The sequence below is a fragment of the Periplaneta americana genome, chromosome 9 (genome assembly GCF_040183065.1).
Source record: "Periplaneta americana isolate PAMFEO1 chromosome 9, P.americana_PAMFEO1_priV1, whole genome shotgun sequence".
NCBI classification, from domain to species: domain Eukaryota; kingdom Metazoa; phylum Arthropoda; class Insecta; order Blattodea; family Blattidae; genus Periplaneta; species Periplaneta americana.
In genome coordinates this window covers 105,017,894-105,038,631 of record NC_091125.1, presented here as the reverse complement: position 1 = coordinate 105,038,631, position 20,738 = coordinate 105,017,894, and the positions used below count along the sequence as shown (strand labels likewise).

The following is a 20,738-nucleotide window of genomic DNA, read 5'->3' as shown; positions in this document are numbered from 1 at the left end:
AACTACCTATAAACGCAATTCAAGAATTACTAATTTTATTACACGATGATAAGGGTATAAATTCTTTGGGGTAATGAAAATGTTTGATTATATTATCATTTTTAAAATCATTGTCCTTAGTTCTCTCAAATGAAGGCTATAACAGCTACAGATGGAAGGGAAGGAAAATGGATTGGAGAATACAAAAACCGAGAGATCATAGTCTTAAAAAAATCTTCAGCAGTATTATATGGGAGTATCTTTAAAGTTACTCACTAATAAGATGTATGGAAAACTGGTTGGCTATAGAAATAAAAAAAAAATATTCATTAATTCTTCTCGAGTTCTCAGCTGGGTGAGTGGATTGCTAATTCCAAGTTTTCAATGACTAACTCCTTCATCTTCTTCAGGGATTCAAGAAGATGGCAGAGCTAGTCATCGAAAACTTGAAATCAACAATCCCCACTCATCCGGTTGAGAACCCGAGAAGAATTAATATTCAGTGCTGGGAAAGTCTAAAATCCTGCAAAATTTCTAGTTTTACTAAATAAGTCCTACAAAACTTATAGTTTTACGAAATACATGCTACTTGGCAATTCTCACATTACATTTTTCTTAAATTTCTTAAATTCTAGGACCTTTTGATTTTATCTTATAGAATTTAGATTGTTTTGTGGTGTATCAAATGTGGGTGGTCCAGAATTGCGACTAGTGAAATGATATTTATAGGACGAATTGCAGGTTATAAACGATTGGATGAAAGAAAAACAAATTTTCTCCCCCACTCGCTCTTCAATGGCTGGGTTTGTTGAAAAATCTTCATTTACCCAATTGCCTTCCCAATATCGGGGCTTCAAAGTGCTGGATAATAGTGGGCTGTGACTAAGGTGATTTCTATATATTTCCTTCTGTTGACCACACAGTATGCATAGAGTAGGATTCAGGCAAGATGCCGATCTGATGGAGGTGCTTCGCCAAACAGTCATACTCTTCCTGGGTTGGTCAGGTACACTGGGGAATTTACTATACCAATTCTTGGAGGAAGATCATTCTGTGAATTCCTTGTTATAATAATATATTCTTCTTACAATGTTCTGTGTATGGGGTTTTGAAGTGTGGTATGAGGTCTTGTGAGCAGTTGTTTGTAGGGTGTTGGTAGCCTTTTAGCTAAGATGTCAGCCTATCCATTGCCATAGATTTGGCAATGTCCTGGAATTCATTGTAGTATTGTTGTTTTATTTATTGTCTGCAGTTCTTGTAGTATTAGCTGGCAGTCTCTGATTTCTAAAGATAATATATTGTTGAAGGAGCATACAGATTTAATTGCAGCCATTGAATTGTATATCGTGTTGATATCTTAGCTGCCTCAGTGCAATGCGGATGGTTTCAATCTCCCCATCAAAAACTGTCCTTGGTGGTCTGAAGGGTGCATAGGCTGAAGAAGTTCCATATTGTAAGCTATAATGAATAACTGAATGCATTCTTAATATTGCTCCTTCACATAATTAATCAAATCTGGCTGCAGCTATATAGTTTACAATCAGATGACAGACTATAAAAGTATTGTCTTTCTAAACTTAATTAGAGCTTTAGTTAGGCCAGTATTCGCTAGTACTCTGTACTGGTAATTTGTAAAATTTGTAAGTGAAGTAAAAAAAGTTTCAAATTTTGCTGAAATGCCACAGTTAGCACCATTATTCATTTTCCTTAAGCTATAAAAATATTTAATATTAATTTAAGCAATTTAAAGCAGAATTTATTGCAACTATGTGTAACAATGATTATTTCTTTATCTTGTTGTTCTATGGGTTCAAATAGTAGCACTTTGGAAACATGACAGCCGGCATAATGGGCCAGAAATGTTGACAATAAACTGAATGATCTTTCTCGTTTTCTTCTGATACGATAGCATTATTCACAGCTGTGTGTGAAAGAGCCTTCAGTTCAATGAACGAAATTGTAACTCCAATTATTAAAAGTGCACTTTTGGTACAACGTATTCTGGACTCACTGTTTATTGATTTAATTGGACTCCCACTGCATAAGTTTAATCCACTGCATAAGTGAAACCCTAGCTATGCTCTGTTAGACGATTAGCAAGAGGTCCAAACTCTCATAAAATAAGAATTATAGAACAGCCTCCCCTCACCCCTCTGTCCATGTGAAAAATTTATTGCCGTGTTAGTTGAGTACCTGTTTTTATTTTCCGACTAAACCCCTGATTTGAATGTCTTCGTAAGACAATTCAGGAAAAGTGAAATTTACATTCTCAAATCGGTTAGTTAGGATATGTAACAAAAACACAATGCCTGTCTTTAATATTAGTCTATATTCGTTTGACTTCGGTCTACCATTATAGCATGTAGGTCCATATGTATTAAAAGAAAACAAATGATATTCATGCAAATATGTATATAAAATTAATACATTATAAAAATGTAAACACAATACAATAGACATCGTGTCAATGACTTCTACCGCATTCATTGTGTACTGAAATACTTTTAATAGTGGTATTTCTAAGAGGAAATGGATAAGAACCCTCACTATGACTTTTGTAAAACAAAGTGGTGAATATCAGTTTCATAATAAAATTTCGCACTGAAACGTACCTGTTTGTCAGTTTAAAAAAAAGTAATCCTAAATAGTTCTTTTAGAGTATTTTAGGTGTATGATTGATTGAAACTATGTAATATAATAATATATTATGTAATCTCTTACTACGCATTACACATCTGTCTGTCTATGATACAAACACACAACAGACAGGAAAGCTGTAATGACTATATACTCGTATATTTATCCCAGAAGATTATTTTGCATTAAATTACGATTTGAGCATTGTTTATTGTTCCTAGGTTTTGTGCCAATTCTGTGATATTTATGGGGACATCCTGGAGTTAAAAATCGATTTTTGGGATTTTTTTTTTTTATTTTACATTTGGTGACTTTCATATATCCTCTGTCGATGTACGAAGGAATTCGAGTCATAAATGTGTTAAAATTTTGATTTTTTAAATGCCTGTTACTTTCATGTACAGATGTAATAGAGACTTGAAACTCAATTTCAATTTCTCACAACTTTCTGTATATGAAAAGAGAATTAATACCTGGAATTGTTTACATAACTTTACAACATATCCATATGCACATGAATTTCAATTAATATTTTCTTAAAAAATTGGAGGGATCAGTCTTAATCCCCAAAATAAAACTAAATTTTTCATTATAGAAACTCGAAACTTTGTACTCTTACTTCTATACATTACCCTGAAAATCTCATTAAAATAGGAAAAAACCTTTTACAAACTCCATATTCATTCATAGTGTTCTCCCCAAGGGCAGGTCTTTCACTGCAAACCCAGCATTATCCAACCTGCCTTTCTCTTAAACTCCATAGTGTCCCCTTAATAACATACATTTCATTTTCGTATTATGTACACTATCAGAGTAAATGTAAATTAAAATTGTATACTCATTACAAATATTTTTGTTATTAATCAAGACTATTTAGAAATTGAATTCCTTTCCAAAACTGACATTTTATTTTGCTGGTCGGTCCACGAATTTTGTGTATAAATCTGGACTCTATTTATAATATATAATTACGTGGGCCTCGAGAATGAATTTCACTCCTTATGTTCAGAAATCCTATCGAAAATAAAGTAGTTGCTACATTGTTAATATTTCTGATTATTATTAGGTAGTCTGTAAGGACAGAAAACACATAAATGTACTTACGCATGTCTGTGTAAGCTGTTGGAGGTGCAGGAGCTACACGTAATTCAACGGGTGGCGCACTTGGAGCTGCTGTTGGTTGTTGTGGACAAGAACTCTGCCACAGTGGAACTGTCCCAATAACAACAGTAACACAGTGTTCCAAACTTCCATGCATTCCTTTTGGTACTGCTTTCACCTGTGTAAAAACAAGATAGGTAAGATGTGCTGATAGTCAGTTTAAATGTATTTAATTGTATAGAAGAAGCAAAACAATCTGCACAGTATTTTTCAAACGACATGAACAAGAAGTGCCTCTTTGAAAAAACAACATTTAGTGCTAAAATATTTTAAGAGAAAAAATGTACGCAATGATATTTAACATTTTGTATATTTACCGGTAATGTGCTTAAATGTTACCAGTTCAACAGTCGAAATAACTAAAATGCACTCTCAATTAATAACACTCAATAAAAGAATTGTATTCCAATGGATACCATCCCATTGTGGAATCCTGGGAAACGAGAATGCGGATGCTTTAGCAAAGAAGGGCAGCACTGCTACTTACATACCTGTTACTAAATCTACGTATTACTCTGTGAAAAGATTTATTAAATCTACATACTTAGACTTCAACAAACAACATTTGATAAAACAATCTCAAGGGAAAAAATGGAACTCTCTGCGTCATAATCCACAATTAATTCCTGATTTACCACGAAAATCGTCTGTAGCTGCATTTAGACTGGCAACAGGCCATGACTGTTTGGCCAAACTCCTGCATAGAATTGGAGTATATCAGTCCCCTAACTACCCATTGTGCAACTCAAACCAAGAAATGGATTCGGAACACCTCAAAATCTATGCATCAGATAATATCTTTGAAAAATATTGGAGTGCAAGAGGTCAAATGACTTTGTCAAACGCCTGGCATTAGAAAACAACAACAACAACAACATGTTACCAGTTCTTGTTCGAAAATGTAGACTTCGATTTTTAGCAAATGCTGTAATATAGTGGTGAAAAAAGTGGCTGTACGGCAAGTTTTCTCCTACTTCTTAGGTTTTTCTCGCCATCCCCATCCCACTCACGTTTCGTTATTATCATTATCTTCACAATCGCCACCAATATCACATTCACTATCACCACACAATCACCATTAATAACCATTGTCACTCATCCCTAGCACTACCTTCATCCTGACTCATTATTCTCACATCCTCACCCACTCTCATCCTAATTACTATAATCACCACCATCCTGACTCATCATATCCTAATGCTCACCCTAACTCATTCTAATCACCACCTTCATCTTGACACATAATCATTTTCATCTTTGCCCTAACTCAACCCAATCACAACCCTAATCTTGATTCATCACTATCCTCATCCTCTCATAACATAATAACCGCCCACATTGACTCATAATCATATTAATCATCATCATCATCATCATCATCATCATCATCATCATCACCACTCTTCACTCTTCCTAATCAATCAAAACCCTTCTCCTGACTCATCTTCACTGATACCTTCACTCATCCTAATCATAACCCTCATCCTGACTCATTAATCTTCATCACCATCCTCACGCATCCTAATCATCCTCATCCTGACCTGAACCAACCCTTAACATTATCATTGTCGTCCCTCTCATCACCCTCATACTGATCCATATCACTATCCTCCTCCTCCTCCTCCTCCTCCTCCTCCCATCTTCATAATTCATCCTTCCCTCTGGTCATAGAATGCCAGACATTTTGGTATCCACTGGATTTGTAATTATATAGAGAAAGTAGATTTTCGTAATCACGATAAATGCGAAATGTACCCAAATGCTACCAAAATAAGTAATTTTATTTTTAAAAGCATGTTAAATATATTACTGTAGTTTCATAATCCGCGGTAAAATGAGAAACTGCGTCCAAAATGTGAAATGTACGTATTTTTGCGACATAAGAGCGAAATTACATTTTATGAAACATTTTTGTATTTTGTAAAAAAAGAGTCAGAATCTGTCTAAAGCCCCCCTCCCCGGTATAATAGGTTTCCCCTCCCCCATATAGTTTGGTAACCCCTCTATGCTAGCTTTTACAGTATGAATAGCACAGGAATGTGACATACTTGATACCCTATTTGTTGTTATCTGTACCAGTGCCGTTATTTCGAATTTGTAACTAATCTGTTTGGTGCTAGAATACTGGCTGCCAATGCAATTTCTTTAGGCCCAGCGTTCACTCACAAACAATTGTTATGGCAGCAGGTGATTATGATTAACAAAATGAGTCAGGATAAAATCACACCATATCTCTTGGCATTTTTCTTAATGTTCACAATTTCACTATAATTTTACATGTTCCTTTACTTATTTATTAAGTTCAAGAATTTTAACTGGAAAGTCTAGAAAATGCACCTGTTAACACATTAATTACATTGACTTTCCACAACGAAACTTGCCATAAAATGTTCCATTTCAAAATGCTACAAAAAGTTGAAAATGCTGTAAAATGTTAAATTTGATTTTTAAGGTGCTAAATTTTTAATTTTTAAATGCTAAAATCTAACAACTCTAGATTTAGTTTTATTTTGGGAAGTACTGGTACCAAGTCTTAGAATATGTACATATGAAGTTCACAGATATGTTAAAAAAATTATATTGCATTAAGTTACACTAAAAAAACATCAGAATTACTTTGATATTGTTCGGTTGTTCCAACTTAACCTATGTTAATGTACATTTAGTCGCATTTCTTAAAAAAAAAACATTCGTATTCTAATATAAAGTAACATACACATTTAAGACAATTTATTTAGTCTACATAGAAAGTAATAAAAATATTAGACATTAATAACTTACAATCAATCTATAGTCCAAATCGATGATACTGCATGCTTTAAGCATTGATGGAGGAACTGGAGGTATTCTCATTTGGCCTGTGAAAGTCTTGGAATCATTTGCAGGCACTGGATCATCAAAGACAAGGTGAGCAATTTCTGTACACTCTTGTTTTGTGCTTCGAGGTGAAGCGCAGAAGTAAGTTACAGTCTGGAAATATCAGTTTCAGTGTTATTAAATAATACATAGAATTATGTATAAAACGTTAAATTAAAAAGACACATTTTGTCCAGTTTTTAAATTCTTAAAAACGTTCTTAAAATCGCCTCCTTCTCTTCCTCGTCCTCCTCCTCAGTAATGTCTCTCTACATTACTGGGTCCGACCTTTATCACTTTAAGATTCAGGAGCAAAAACCATATAACACTGTCAACCTCCATATTATCGGAATTTTTGCTTATACGGATTTCCCTAGGCCCATATATTCTGGATAATCGGGACTCTATACTCTATTTAAATATGATCACGGCAGTATATTGCATTATTAAAAATTTGTTGTGATTTTTTGCTTTCTAATATTGTTCAAGAATCGACGATAAAAGGTAAATAACACTAAGTGAATAACTGAATAGGTATGTCCGTCAAATTGCTTATCAAAATCACAATGCTATAATTAGCAAAATCTTACAACATTTACAGTGTTAAATGTTTTCGGCATAAATTGCCATCTTCAGAACATGTAACAAAACAAGAATATGAATACTTCGTGTGGAAACATTATGGCTAAGATACACGTTGATTGCATATTAAAATATTTAAAACTAGATTGTATATGACATGGACATATAAAATGAGTGCTGAATGATAAAATAAAATTTACATGATTCAAATATTGTAATTGCATTGTGATTTTGATAAGCAATTTGATGGACATACCTATTAAATTATTGTAAAACAGCTTATCGGACCCACACATCATGTTCATCAAACTATGTGAATATTTTTAAAAAAAGTTAGTTCACTTCATCTCGCCAAATATAGTAATTTTGTAAAATTTTGACTTGTTCCACATCATAAAGTTTCAATGCTAACGTAAGATCTTAATACAATAAATGAAAATGAAAACGAAAAATATATCTTGTTCTTGTGTAGGTGTTTGGTAGTTTGGAGTCAAGATTTTTATTGTTGAGAGAATATTACAAAGGTACAGATAACTTAACACTTCATTTACAAAGCCTGGACCAAGCATTAGAAAACAAATTTTCGTTAAGATGATCAGTATTCGTACCGGTATTTGCAATTGAAAGTTTGATGAGATAACCATATGATTGCTGTCTAAAATGAAATCGCTTATGAAAGGCAATATTTTAATCTACTGTAATGTCGTACAAAGTTTGAAAGTTCTATTTATGACACCTTACTTGTAAAGATTTAGACATTTTGTCGTCATAATATCCTTCTCTCTTACATAAGATAATGTGCAACTCATGTAAATGAAAGTGTTTATTTGTTGTATAGTTTTCTTATTTACAACTATCTTGTACCTTATAGGATTATGTCCTCGAAAGCCACGATTTATTATTATTATTATTATTATTATTATTATTATTATTATTATTATTATTATTATTATTATTGATCCTTTTATCAGAAATGAAAATATCCATGTCTCATTAAAAGTGTGATTGGTGTACATCCGCACAGCTATTTAAGAATGAATGCTCGATTTTCGTGGACGATAAGTGATAGATAGAATTATTATACTGCAATGTGTTGCATTTTGTATTTGTAGTAGCAGTGATAATAGTAATATTAACGAAGTAGGCCTATGAAGCCTCTGTCGACATAAATTAGGGACCAGCGACAGAGCAATAATAAGTGCATAATACATACACTAACCTTCAAAAGTTCACATGTTACATACAGAACTTTTACATTGCTTCCATTCTCAATATCCACAGTAACAGGAATGTACTGTCCAGGAACATAACCTTTCGAAGGAATGTGAAAAATGAAATTCATTGGCCCTGATTTGCAGCAACAGCAGCAGAAATATTTGCTTTTTTCAAGTTGAACTGGAGCCTGCAACATTAATCAAAACGTATAGCTGTGGCACCTGAAAAGTAACAGGGTTTAAGCTGCAATCGCATTTGTCACATTTTACTACTAGTGCTGAAATAATGCGACAAGAAGTTGATGCATTTGTGCAAAAGCGCTATACAAAAATTGCGAGTTCATTAATTGTACATCTTGATTACACAACTTTTAACACTGTACCACTTCGGAATATGTATGGTACTGTAAGACTTTCCTGTGTTAAATTTCAACGTACCTCGTTTACATGTTTCGACCTATTTATGGATCTGAAGATGACCCATAAATAGGTCGAAACATGTAAACAAGGTACGTTGAAATTCATTAATTTATTTTTAAATTTATTATAACTTAAACTCCAATCTAAATCTGGCCAAAATTATACGAATTTTTTTGTCAAAAATTCTTTGTCAAAATTCTGAGGAATTTATTATCTGTGACTTAAAATTTGGTAATTAAATTCCTATGACTCACTGAAACAAAGAAATGCTGTAAAATTAAACATTTCAAAGTTCCTAAATATTTTAATTGACAATATAAATGAGGTTGAGGAATTTTTAATACTATATTTTACTCCTAAAATGTTACTAATGACAGCAACTATGGCGAGGATGACATTAGGAAAATATATGAATTGTTAAAATAGGCAGAATGTGGTAATGTGAATAAAACGTTAATAGAATAGTTACTATTCAAAAAATGACTTAAAGGCAAATGTCAAAATTTGAACTTCAAAAAGTTTTACAATTATTTATTTTAAGCACACTTAAATGCCTATTGATCTGGGTTGGGATCAAACCCGCAACCTCGGGCACAGAAGGCCAGCACTCTACCGACTGCACCACACAGGCCTACTAGAAAGGTGGACACGGGTTAAAGAAAACCCCTCCACTTATGCCGTCTATGATGATAGTGATATTAGTTTTTAAACAATTCATTTTCTGCTCCAAATAATCCACTTCATGTTTGTTCATCATTATCTACTTCAAAATTGAGTCAAAGAGCTCATACTGTCCTCACTTTTGTGAGAATTTTTAATATTGGACATCTGCTAGTAACAGAACTTCCTAGTTACTTGGTCAGCATGATATAAGATTACTGCATAAGATACTGGTTACTTACTTCTTAAGTACCGGTATGTGAAAATAAAAATGAGGGACTCTGTTCTAACTCTCAGATCAGTTATCTACTTACCCTGTACACTGGATCCAAGTTCAGGTCCACTTTAGAAAGAACTGTAAAATTTGCCATAACCTCATGGTTGAATTTCCATGGACGGTCAATGATGCCTTTCACCGAGTAGCGTATGTGACCATACTTTCCTTCAAAGGATGAAGGCAGATGATTCGGCAGTGGAAGGCTGAACTGATAGAAATGACTTCCAGGCGGCAATACTTCTGTGTTACCTATAATTATTGAGGTGATTATAAAGTAATCCAAGTATAAATTGATTTCAGTATTATAGTGTGAGTTTGGGGTATTTAAATCGGGCATAAAAACTACACACTACGAAGGAAAAAAACTTATTGGAAAACCTTACAAGAGATGGTTGAAGACAGTAACAGGTCACTAGGCCTACTACTTGAAAGGATGATGATGATAATGATGATGATGATGATGTTGAAAAAGGTACGTCTCCAATGTTTCGGAAGCCTTTAATCATTTCATCTATAGGCACATAAGAATAACGGAAGTGCATTTCCGCACTGCACTCTATATTCACTGTTACGTGCACTATCAGTGATCAGCTAAATCATTCTAATCATGATAAAACTATATTAAAAGTAAAATATCCAAAAGTAAATAAATATATATCTGCCCTGGCATTGGTTCTTCTGTTTATCTCTCAGTGTTTGTTTTGTTTATTTCTCAGTGTTTGTTTATTTGACTATGTATGTTTATTTGCTTATAATTATTTGTTTACTTGTCTATATTTATTTGTGCTAAGTTTGTTTGTGCATGTGTGAGTGTATGTGTGCGTGTGTATATTATCGAACCTGACGATGTCATATCCAGGCCTTGTACATTGGTTTTTGACAAATAAATATTATTATTATTATTATTATTATTATTATTATTACTATTATTATTATTATCATCACTTAATAATGTTAAAGTCACAAATCTCAATGTGCAGTGATGTTATTGAAAGTATTAGCGAAAGTTCTGCATTTGCTCTAACAGTGCCTTCATCCCTTGTAAGCGACATGCAAGGATTGGGCCATAAGTAGAGACCATTTTCGTAGTCCAACAACATTGGAATAAGTATAAGTGTGCACGGGGCATGCATTATGTCACGTGTCCTTCAGTAGACATCCTGCTCACAAACACAATAACATGCATTACAAGGTCACTCTAAAACAAGTTTCTTACTCCTAAACAAGTAAAGTGCCGGTATGCTTCAGTTTAGCAATGTTTCTGATATTATACACTACAGTTGGAGTAAAGGTGCCTAAAACAAGTGCGAAAGTACAGGAGTGAGTAGAGGAATTCGGAAGACAGTATGTCAACAATCTAGTACATACAGTCACGAAGCTCAATACGTAGGAAATATGCATCCATAGATAGTTGCTAACCACTAGAATCGCTACTATCGCCTCATCACAGTCAATGCGAAATAGTACCGGCACAGTCCTAGTACCCTCAACAACTCAAGCTTCGTGACTGTATATACTAGACTGTGGTATGTCTGTGTAAGTGGTGACATAAATGTGTGCAATTTATGTAAGACTGACATAATATGTTCTAAAAGAAGGTATTTACAGCAGCACTGTATTTAAAAAAAATACATAAACCGTTTGAAATTGATAGAAGAAGTGAGTCTGACGATCTACCTTAAGCTAATAATTCAGTGTCAGTGGACAAATTTAGCAGATATTAAACCTTAAAGACAATTTCTCAGATATGAATAGCAACAACGTTATTCATACAGCACAATTATATTATTATTATTATTATTATTATTATTATTATTATTATTATTATTATTATAATAATAAAGTTATCTAACCCCATTGCAGACGATGAAGACTCTCAAAGTAGCATTAAGGCTTGCATCTTTTATATACAATCGGCATTAGCAGTAGTAGGGAAGTCAGTTCTACATACTTGCTGCCTTTATCCCCAACGACATATGCTTGGTTCTCAGTTCTGTAATGATTGAGTAAAGCTCGGGGCCACAAGCGACCGAAAGGATTAGATAAATGGAGAAAATCCATAATATCATCGTTAATCGAACCCGCGACCTTCCGGCTTGTAGCACAACGCCTTAACCTCGACGCTACCGCGAGTCCCAGTTTTCTTGTGACACATAAATAAATGGTATGTAAATTCTACCGTTGTTGATCCTTAGAACTGAAAGACATTCATATCTGCAAATTTCCTGTCATCGAAACAATTTTCTTTTAAATTCAGTACATACGTATATGATTATGGTTTAATTACAAAAATGAAGAGGTCACGCTATAGACAGAGAAACAGGGAATTTAACAAATGCTGGTAATACTGTTTTGCCTTTCTTTTAATTCTAAGTAAAGCCTCAATTTAACCCGCTTTATATAGTGAAAATCATTGACTATACTATCTGGAAATTGTAAGATTACAAATGACTGACAGAGTATGTTGTCTACATATTTTACTACTGTATTACAGCACTGTTTAAAAGTACAAAGTGGATACAAAAACTAATTGCTTGTTCACAGTTAAGATGCCGCTATATAAAGGACTGTCAAGGTCAGGACTATTATTCGTATGGTATCTTTGCACGCTACTTAACGCGGACAACGGAATTTTCGAAAGTTTGTAGTATGCAATTGAAATGGACACGTTAAACATTTATTTTTCTTCATTGCCGCTTTTGTAATTGCACTTATACCTCTTCGATCATCTTAAATTACATACATGTTCACATGAACTTTTCCTCTCATAATAATTGATATTATTACCTCACAAAATACTAACAGTCTGTTCTGAATCACATCCCATTTGTCGGAGAATATAACTTCGGATTATCTTCATAACTAACCTGTGCCACCAAATAATGTCACATGATTCTCAAAATACAAATCATGGTCCTTATATTGAGTTACGTGTGTTTCTTCTTCTCCATTATTTCTTACAGTTCTTGATTCACTCCAAGCACAATTTGCTTCACCTCTGAATTTGACCAAGATGCCTGAAAAATAAAATTTCAAAGATTGTGTATACTCCAGAATATAATATCAGACAGTGAAAGTTATCAATACAGATTACAATGGCGTATCAATATGTGAGTAACTTAAATCTGTACCCATTGAACAATATATATCTTCGATCACATAAAAGTTTCCATAAGGTCGGTTTGCACATGGGGTACTGTGCGGTAACTCTACGGAGACTGTGTCGTGTTGTCAGTTTTCGCATGAGGGGCTGTGTGGCGACTGTATGTGGACAGTTTTTCTCATATTTTGCAATTTACATAAGCTTCTACTTCTTGGCTAATTGTAATCATGGATACATCGAGGAAGACATCATAGCTTGTGCGTCCTTCCTTGTGTTACAGAAGCGAGAGAACGGAATGGAATTAACTATTGTGAATGCTCACATTTAAATACATTTATTTTTACATTATTTCCGTTGTCGTTCTCGTTTCCGTTCCTGGTTATTGTGAACCAGCCTTTATTTCTAATACAGTTATCACTTAACCAAGTGAAAGAAATCTGCAAATATTTTAAATAAGATCATGTTAATTTTGAAACTTCTCCCCTGATACCAAATTAGTAAACAAATGACTTTCCGCTTGTCTAATGGTAGGTTATATCGCTATGGGAGATAGAGGAAACAGGGCTCGTAAATTGCTTTCTTTTCCTTGTCAAAACTTTTTTTGCTTGATTTAAATCCCTCTCAAAACAAATTGTTGGATCAATGACGAGGGTTTTTTTGTCGCGCTTGTTTATAGTAATTATCACCTCTCCTAAAAGTTCATCTGAAGACTCACAATGTACCTCTCCGTAGACTTTCATCCTGAGGATGATGAAGTGGATGCTAACGAATGCCTCACTCTGTGGTGTCTACAATTAATCGAAAGTTCGCCTTTAGGACATGAACCCAGCAGGTGTCCAAGTTTTATATCTCGCTACAGTCAGGAAAACGACAGCAGGCTGTGCTAAAACTTCTGCCCAATACTGCGCGAACTGCACATCTTCAGGGCATTGGTCCGTTCAGAAGAGGATAATTCTTTTCTGTTTCTGACCTAGGAGTTCGTTTTTGGAAGCTCAGAGTACGTAATCACGCCTTCGCTACGTAATGAATCAGTATATGATGGATAACTGAAATGACAGATAGTTTGACTAGAAGTACAACAAGAAACCTATTCTTTCCTACCATTACCAGTAGAGTTAAATATTAAATTCTTCCAGTCCAACTTTATCGTTACTCAATTTATTCCTGGACACGGAATATTCAACCCGCATTTGTCACGAATCATCCAAACAGGGTAAAGTAAACATGTGATGAACATCAAACGGTTCCCTATTTGCTATTCAACTGTCCCCTGTGAAAAAACACGCGATTTTTTTTATTTCTATGTTAAGATTAATCGCGTAAGAATTTTGCTACTCTTTCAATGCCTAACAAAAAATCCGACGTCACAAGTAAAAAAAAGTGGTAAAATTAATAGACAACATGAAAGGATGACGTTAAGCAACAAGTAGTAGCACTCTCTTGAAATAATAGTGCACAGAGAACAATTGTATGTACAAAAAGAAGAGTTTAGAGAAGAGTATAAAGGAAATACTGGTAATTATTTGTAACAACTTACTGCGCATATATTTTGGTTGGTTAAGCTGCACTACAAGTCTTCCAGTTACAGTTTCTCCAATGAAGAAAGATGCTTGAGGATTGTCAAATATAATTTTGAAATCTTGAAGCACCATTTTGGATAATTTGTTTCAATGTACCATTTGCTAAACGGCTGCTATCTTCCTGTTAAAACAGATTCAGACATCATAAGGAAACGATAATAAAAACAAGTATGAAATAGCATTGAGAAGTTTTACTCCTTAAGAGATCTTTCAACAAAAAAAAAACGAAATATAAGAATTAATATCGTAAATTGGTAAAAATAATACACGTGCAATCAGTAGTAATAATATCAAGTAGACGTTTGGTATTAACCTTTTGAGGCACAGTGACTTCAATTGAATCATTCTTTACCACAAGTAGTTCTGATATTCTTTCTAGGTAAAAGTCTGAATTGTTTCAATGTCGTGAAATTGTGGCACAGTGGCGTCAAATGAAATTACCTCTCAATTTGTATGCAAATTTATGAAAATACAAATTGTTTGCAAATTTAATCTCTATTTTATGTAAGTTACTTGACAAATTGATCCAACTCAGATTTATTATTAAGAGTTCTGTGCCCCAAAGAGTGATCATTATTAGCATGTGCAAATGTATTATATTACTGGGATAAAACACGTCATATAGATCAAGAAGAAACACTTAAATTGATGCAAACGACTAGTAGAAGATGAACAAGAAAAAAGGCGATGGATAACACGAGAAAAAGGAGAACAAAAAGGACAACGAAAAGAACACAAAACTAAAACAAGCAGGATCAGGAGGGGAATGAAAACGAGGTCAAGAAAACAGCAACGAGGACCGAGAAAAAGAACAAGAATAAGAACATGGATGAAGAGAACGAGGGCAAGAACGAGAACCAGAACAAGCAGGGTGAGAATGAGGACAAGCAAAACGAGAGCGAGAACGAGGACAAACAGGACGAGAGCGAGAAGAGGTCAAACAGGACGAGAGTGAGAATGAGGACAAGCAGGAGGAGAGCGAGAATGAGAGCATGGATCACGAGAACGAGAACCGAAAAAAAACAGGACGAGAACGAGGACAAGCTGGACGAGAGCGAGAATGAGAGCATGGATCACGAGAACGAGAACCGAAAAAAAACAGGACGAGAATGAGGACAAGCTGGACGAGAGCGAGAATGAGAGCATGAATTACGAGAACGAGAACCGAAAAAACAGGACGAGAACGAGGACAAGCTGGACGAGAACAAGAACGAAGACAAGCAGGACGAGAACGAGAATGAGAGCATGGATCACGAGAACGAGAACCGAAAAAACAGGACGAGAACGAGGACAAGCTGGACGAGAGCGAGAGTGAGAGCATGGATCACGAGAACGAGAACCGAAAAAACAGGACGAGAACGAGGACAAGTAGGACGAGAGCGAGAATGAGAGCATGAATTACGAGAACGAGAACCGAAAAAACAGGACGAGAACGAGGACAAGTAGGACGAGAGCGAGAATGAGAGCATGAATTACGAGAACGAGAACCGAAAAAAACAGGACGAGAACGAGGACAAGCTGGACGAGAGCGAGAGTGAGAGCATGGATCACGAGAACGAGAACCGAAAAAACAGGACGAGAACGAGGACAAGTAGGACGAGAGTGAGAATGAGAGCATGAATTACGAGAACGAAAACCGAAAAAAAACAGGACGAGAGCGAGAACCAGAGCATGAATTACGATAACGAGAACCGAAAAAAAATAGGACGAGAAGAGGACAAACAGGACGAGAACGAGGACAAGTAGGACGAGAGCGAGAATGAGAACATGGATCACGAGAACGAGAACCGAAAAAAACAGTACGAGAACGAGGACAAGTAGGACGAGAGCGAGAATGAGAGCATGAATTACGAGAACGAGGATAAGGACGAGAGCGAGAATGAGAGCATGAATTACGAGAACGAGGACAAGTAGGACGAGAGCAAGAATGAGAGCATGAATTACGAGAACGAGAGTGAGAGCATGGATCACGAGAACGAGAACCGAAAAAAACAGGACGAGAACGAGGACAAGTAGGACGAGAGCGAGAATGAGAGCATGAATTACGAGAACGAAAACCGAAAAAAACAGGACGAGAACGAGGATAAGCAGGACGAGAGCGAGAATGAGAGCATGAATTACGATAACGAGAACCGAAAAAAATAGGACGAGAAGAGGACAAACAGGACGAGAGCGAGAACGAGGACAAGCAGGACGAGAGCGAGAATGAGCGCATGGATCACGAGAACGAGAACCGAAAAAAACAGTGCGAGAACGAGGACAAGCTGGACGAGAGCGAGAATGAGAGCATGGATCACGAGAACGAGAACCGAAAAAAGACAGGACGAGGACAAGCTGGACGAGAGCGAGAACGAGAGTAAGAACGAGAACGAAGACAAGCAAGACGAGAACGAGAATGAGGAAAACAAGATGAGAGTGAGAACGACAAGCAGAACGAGAACAAGGACAAGCAGGAGAGGTATGCAAATAAGGTCAAGGAAATACCAAAGAGGGGGAGGGGAGAAAGACGAGGAGAATGAGAACATGGATGACGAGAAAGAGAGTAAGAACGAGAACTAGAACAGGACGAGGACAAGCACAAGCTGGAAAATAACGGAAATGAAGAGGGCGAGAGTGAGAGGGACAAGAATGAGCGGGAGAAAATGAGATACAAGAATGAGAACGAAGAAGACGAGAATGAGAGACTAGAATGAGAACGCGAATAACACTAGAACGAGAAGGAGGATTAAGGACTAACACAAGAACTAGAGCGAGAAGCATAAGAACTAATACGAGAGCAAGGGGAACAAAGAGACCAAAAGGGAACGAAAAATAAGGTGAGAACAAAACGAGAACGAGTAAAAAGTGAATGGTAAATTTATCTTATTAATGTCTTATTTCAGATTTAATTAGATGTTCCTGAGGACTGTTTCCATTATTTTTTTAATATACAATTTTATTATGAATTAGTGTCATCAATCCGAAGTGGGATACGTTTTTCCTATTCAATTTCATATTTATCTTAATGGTTAAAAAATACTTAGGGCCGTACTCATAGACATTCTGTGGGCTTCCGGTGGATGATCAGCGAACTAACGTTTTTCGTATTCATAAACCAGTGTTAGCGATATGATATAAGAATCCTGTACAAGTAACTAGTCGATAGCCGGGGCTAGTTTAGCACGCTCGTAGCGCGGTCTAGCGAAATGTCTATGAATAACACCCTTAATTTTTAATTTCTGAAGGGATGCTTACAGGCCTATTTATATCCACATTAAAAGTGAATAACACTTGTACGCTTTTTGAAAGGGCCATTACGACCCTATACAGCAGTCACTGTTGATCTTTCATACTAATCTCCAGCTAGACATGTTCTAACACCGACCGACTGTGCTTAGGCCCGCTTTGCATCCACGATCCCAGGTAATCCTAATTCTACTTGACACATTACACCAGGGTTGCCAAACAAAGAAAACGCAACCGTCGTACAAACTAATAAGCTCTGCAGTGGCTGAATGGTCAGAACTGCAGGCGATGCGGGTTCGAATCCCGGTCAGGCCTGGGATTTTCAATGTGGCGTACAAGTTCGCAGTTGGGGTTTTTCTCGAGGTTCTCCCGTTTCTCCATATTAGGTATTTACATCATTCCGTCAACATTTCTACATTTCGTCATCATTCCATAGCATTCCCCGATCTTACGCCGGCTGGCGACGTACGGACGGGTTTAGCCTAGGGACCAGTGGGGTGTCTGCTTGAAACCTGGTACGCAGGGAACCTTAGTGTAGTCAGCCGTTGTGAGTTTGGGAATGCGCCTACTGAGAGTTAGCGCAATGATCGTAAAATGTAGCAGTGCTCAGTCGTAGTGCCCTCCTCCCGAAATTCCATTCCATTCAGTACAAACTTATGAAAATGAATAAATTGTCGTACATTTCTCACCTTATTCTTTTTATGGATAGTGTGTACAAACATACTACATATTCATTCATAGTGTTTTCCCAAGAGCAGGTCTTTCACTGAAAACCCAGCATTATATATATAACATCCGCAAAAATGAGTTCAAATACGGTCTACATAATTATAATATATTATATATAATTCCATTTGAAATGTGGATATGGAGAAGGATGGAGCGTATGAAATGTATAGACAGAATAAAAAATGCAGTGTTGGAAGAAGTGGTTGAAGAAAGTATGATGCTGAAACTGATCAGGAAGAGAAAAGGGAATTGATTGAGTCACTGACTGAGAAGAAACTGTGTACTAAAGGATGCACTGGAAGGAATGATGAACGGGAGAAGAGTTCGTGGCAGAAGAAGATATCAAATGATAGACGACATTACGATATATGGATCATATGCGGAGACAAAGAGGAAGGCAGAAAATAGGAAAGATTGGAGAATGCTGGATTTGCAGTAAAATACCTGCCCTTGGGCAGAACACTATGAATGAATGAATATACAATTCTACCACTAAATTTTAATTTCAATTAAGAATATGCCTATTACCAATTCCAATCAAGAATATTACATTCACAATGACATTCAGCAGTCAAAGAACTCATCGCCCATTTCTTCATCATCAACACTGTCATCGCCATAAAGCAGGGATGTCACAGCGCCTGCATTGCGTGCTCTCAAGAACCCGCACATTTCTTCACGAGATGATTGTAGGTTACTTTATTTTGCTGACAAGTGAATCTTGTTGGATTTGTATTGCTTGCAATATGAGCACGTAATTCAGGCGTTTTGACATCCTTGCCATAAAGTACAGCGGGCACGATGACGCATGGTCAGAAAATTACTGTCATATTTAAAGTCAGCAGAAATTTTATCATAGAACGGCGCGGCGGCAGATACTCCATAATGTCAATCAGTGCAGCAACTGATAACTAAATCAAATTAACTCACCAGCATTCGACTCAAACCCGACAGTGCTACAATGTCGGAGCGTAACTTCTTAATCTCAATGCGATACTATTTATTTCGATATAACCGCGCAGTGGACTAGCGGTAGACGCAATGCATATTGCGTTAAAGTGTCAGGCAACGAATGATTTGAGAAACGGTTGGGTGGATAAAAATTTCTACAAATAAACGCTATAGTAGCTTATAAAAATGAATGGTCCCCTAAACGCCAGCAACCTGCATAAATTAGGAAAACTTTATTTTTAGAGTTAAAATTAGATGGGAAGAGAAATTCAAAGCTCTAACGGATATGGAATTATAAATGTTGAGTAGTCGGACACGATAGGAAACTATTAAAAGTAGTCAATGAAGTTAACAAAATAATTTTTAAGAGATTGAGTATAGAAATGAAAAAGTTAAAGTAAGAGTTTTAAATACAAGGGCTATACTTATTATTAGTTATTATTATTATTACTATTATTATTATTATTATTATTATTATTATTATTATTATTATTATTATTATTATTATTATTGTGAATAGAGGATACTTAAAGGTCCAATATGTACTAGTTTTTGTAATATTTGTATAGATAGTGATGGCGGATTAAGAACTGGAACACATCTAATCCGCCATGACGTGAACAAAAATTGATAAAATAAATAAATAAAATAAATATAACCGCGCCGACGTGAAACCTAGATCTCAAGATGACAAATTATGACTTTCATGGCAAGCGTAGCCACTATGAGTCATTCCACGTCAAATCGCACAAAATTATACAAATTTTGACCTTCATATTTCTGATTGCGTTTATATTTTTTTTACCAACTCTATGGGTCTCATAAACCAACAAGTGTATTTTTATTTCCACCTAAGTCCACATGTTTTTAAAATATTACATGTTAAAATTCGTTAAAAATGTCGCACAATGCAACATTTAAAGCGTCATATTTCTGACGATATTGATGTTAAAATTTTTTTGAAAAATGCATTTAAAAGTTTAAAGTACTGTCTTTTATTAAATATTTACTAACTAATTTTAATATAATTATTTCAAATATTTTTTTATAATTCAATTTTTAAAACATATACATCAATGTGAAATAGCCCTATTAAAAATCTAAAAAAATGCCTACTAGGTGCACTGAAGTATTCTTAATAATTCCAGAAAAAATCAGAATGGGATCTCCAATAGTTTAATGGAAATTTAATTACTTATGACAGAATGTGTAGCGGTCGGCGCAGCAGCAGTGGACGGGAAGCGTTAAAGCGCGCTAAGAGGTTTATCGGCGCTGGATAATTGACTGAACATTACACCCAGTACGGATCAAGTTACTCGAGAAAACACTGCTAATTTACTTATTATGATATCTTCAAATAATTG

The 20,738-nt window shown here is 35.6% G+C and overlaps 1 protein-coding gene across 2 annotated transcripts in view; it reads right to left on the bottom strand.

The window, feature by feature from the left end:
- The window catches only part of LOC138706353 (arrestin domain-containing protein 2-like), a 44,988-nt gene that overhangs the window by 1,838 nt on the left and 22,412 nt on the right, over positions 1–20,738 (bottom strand). For both annotated transcript variants that reach the window (XM_069835529.1, XM_069835528.1), the window contains exons 2-7: positions 14,427–14,590; positions 12,654–12,803; positions 9,824–10,035; positions 8,435–8,617; positions 6,559–6,747; positions 3,721–3,895 (exon numbers count right to left, since the gene is read on the bottom strand). In XM_069835529.1, the coding sequence (XP_069691630.1) occupies positions 3,721–3,895; positions 6,559–6,747; positions 8,435–8,617; positions 9,824–10,035; positions 12,654–12,803; positions 14,427–14,541 (1,024 nt within the window). In that variant the 5' untranslated portion in view covers positions 14,542–14,590. The remainder of the gene's footprint in view (positions 1–3,720; positions 3,896–6,558; positions 6,748–8,434; positions 8,618–9,823; positions 10,036–12,653; positions 12,804–14,426; positions 14,591–20,738) is intronic.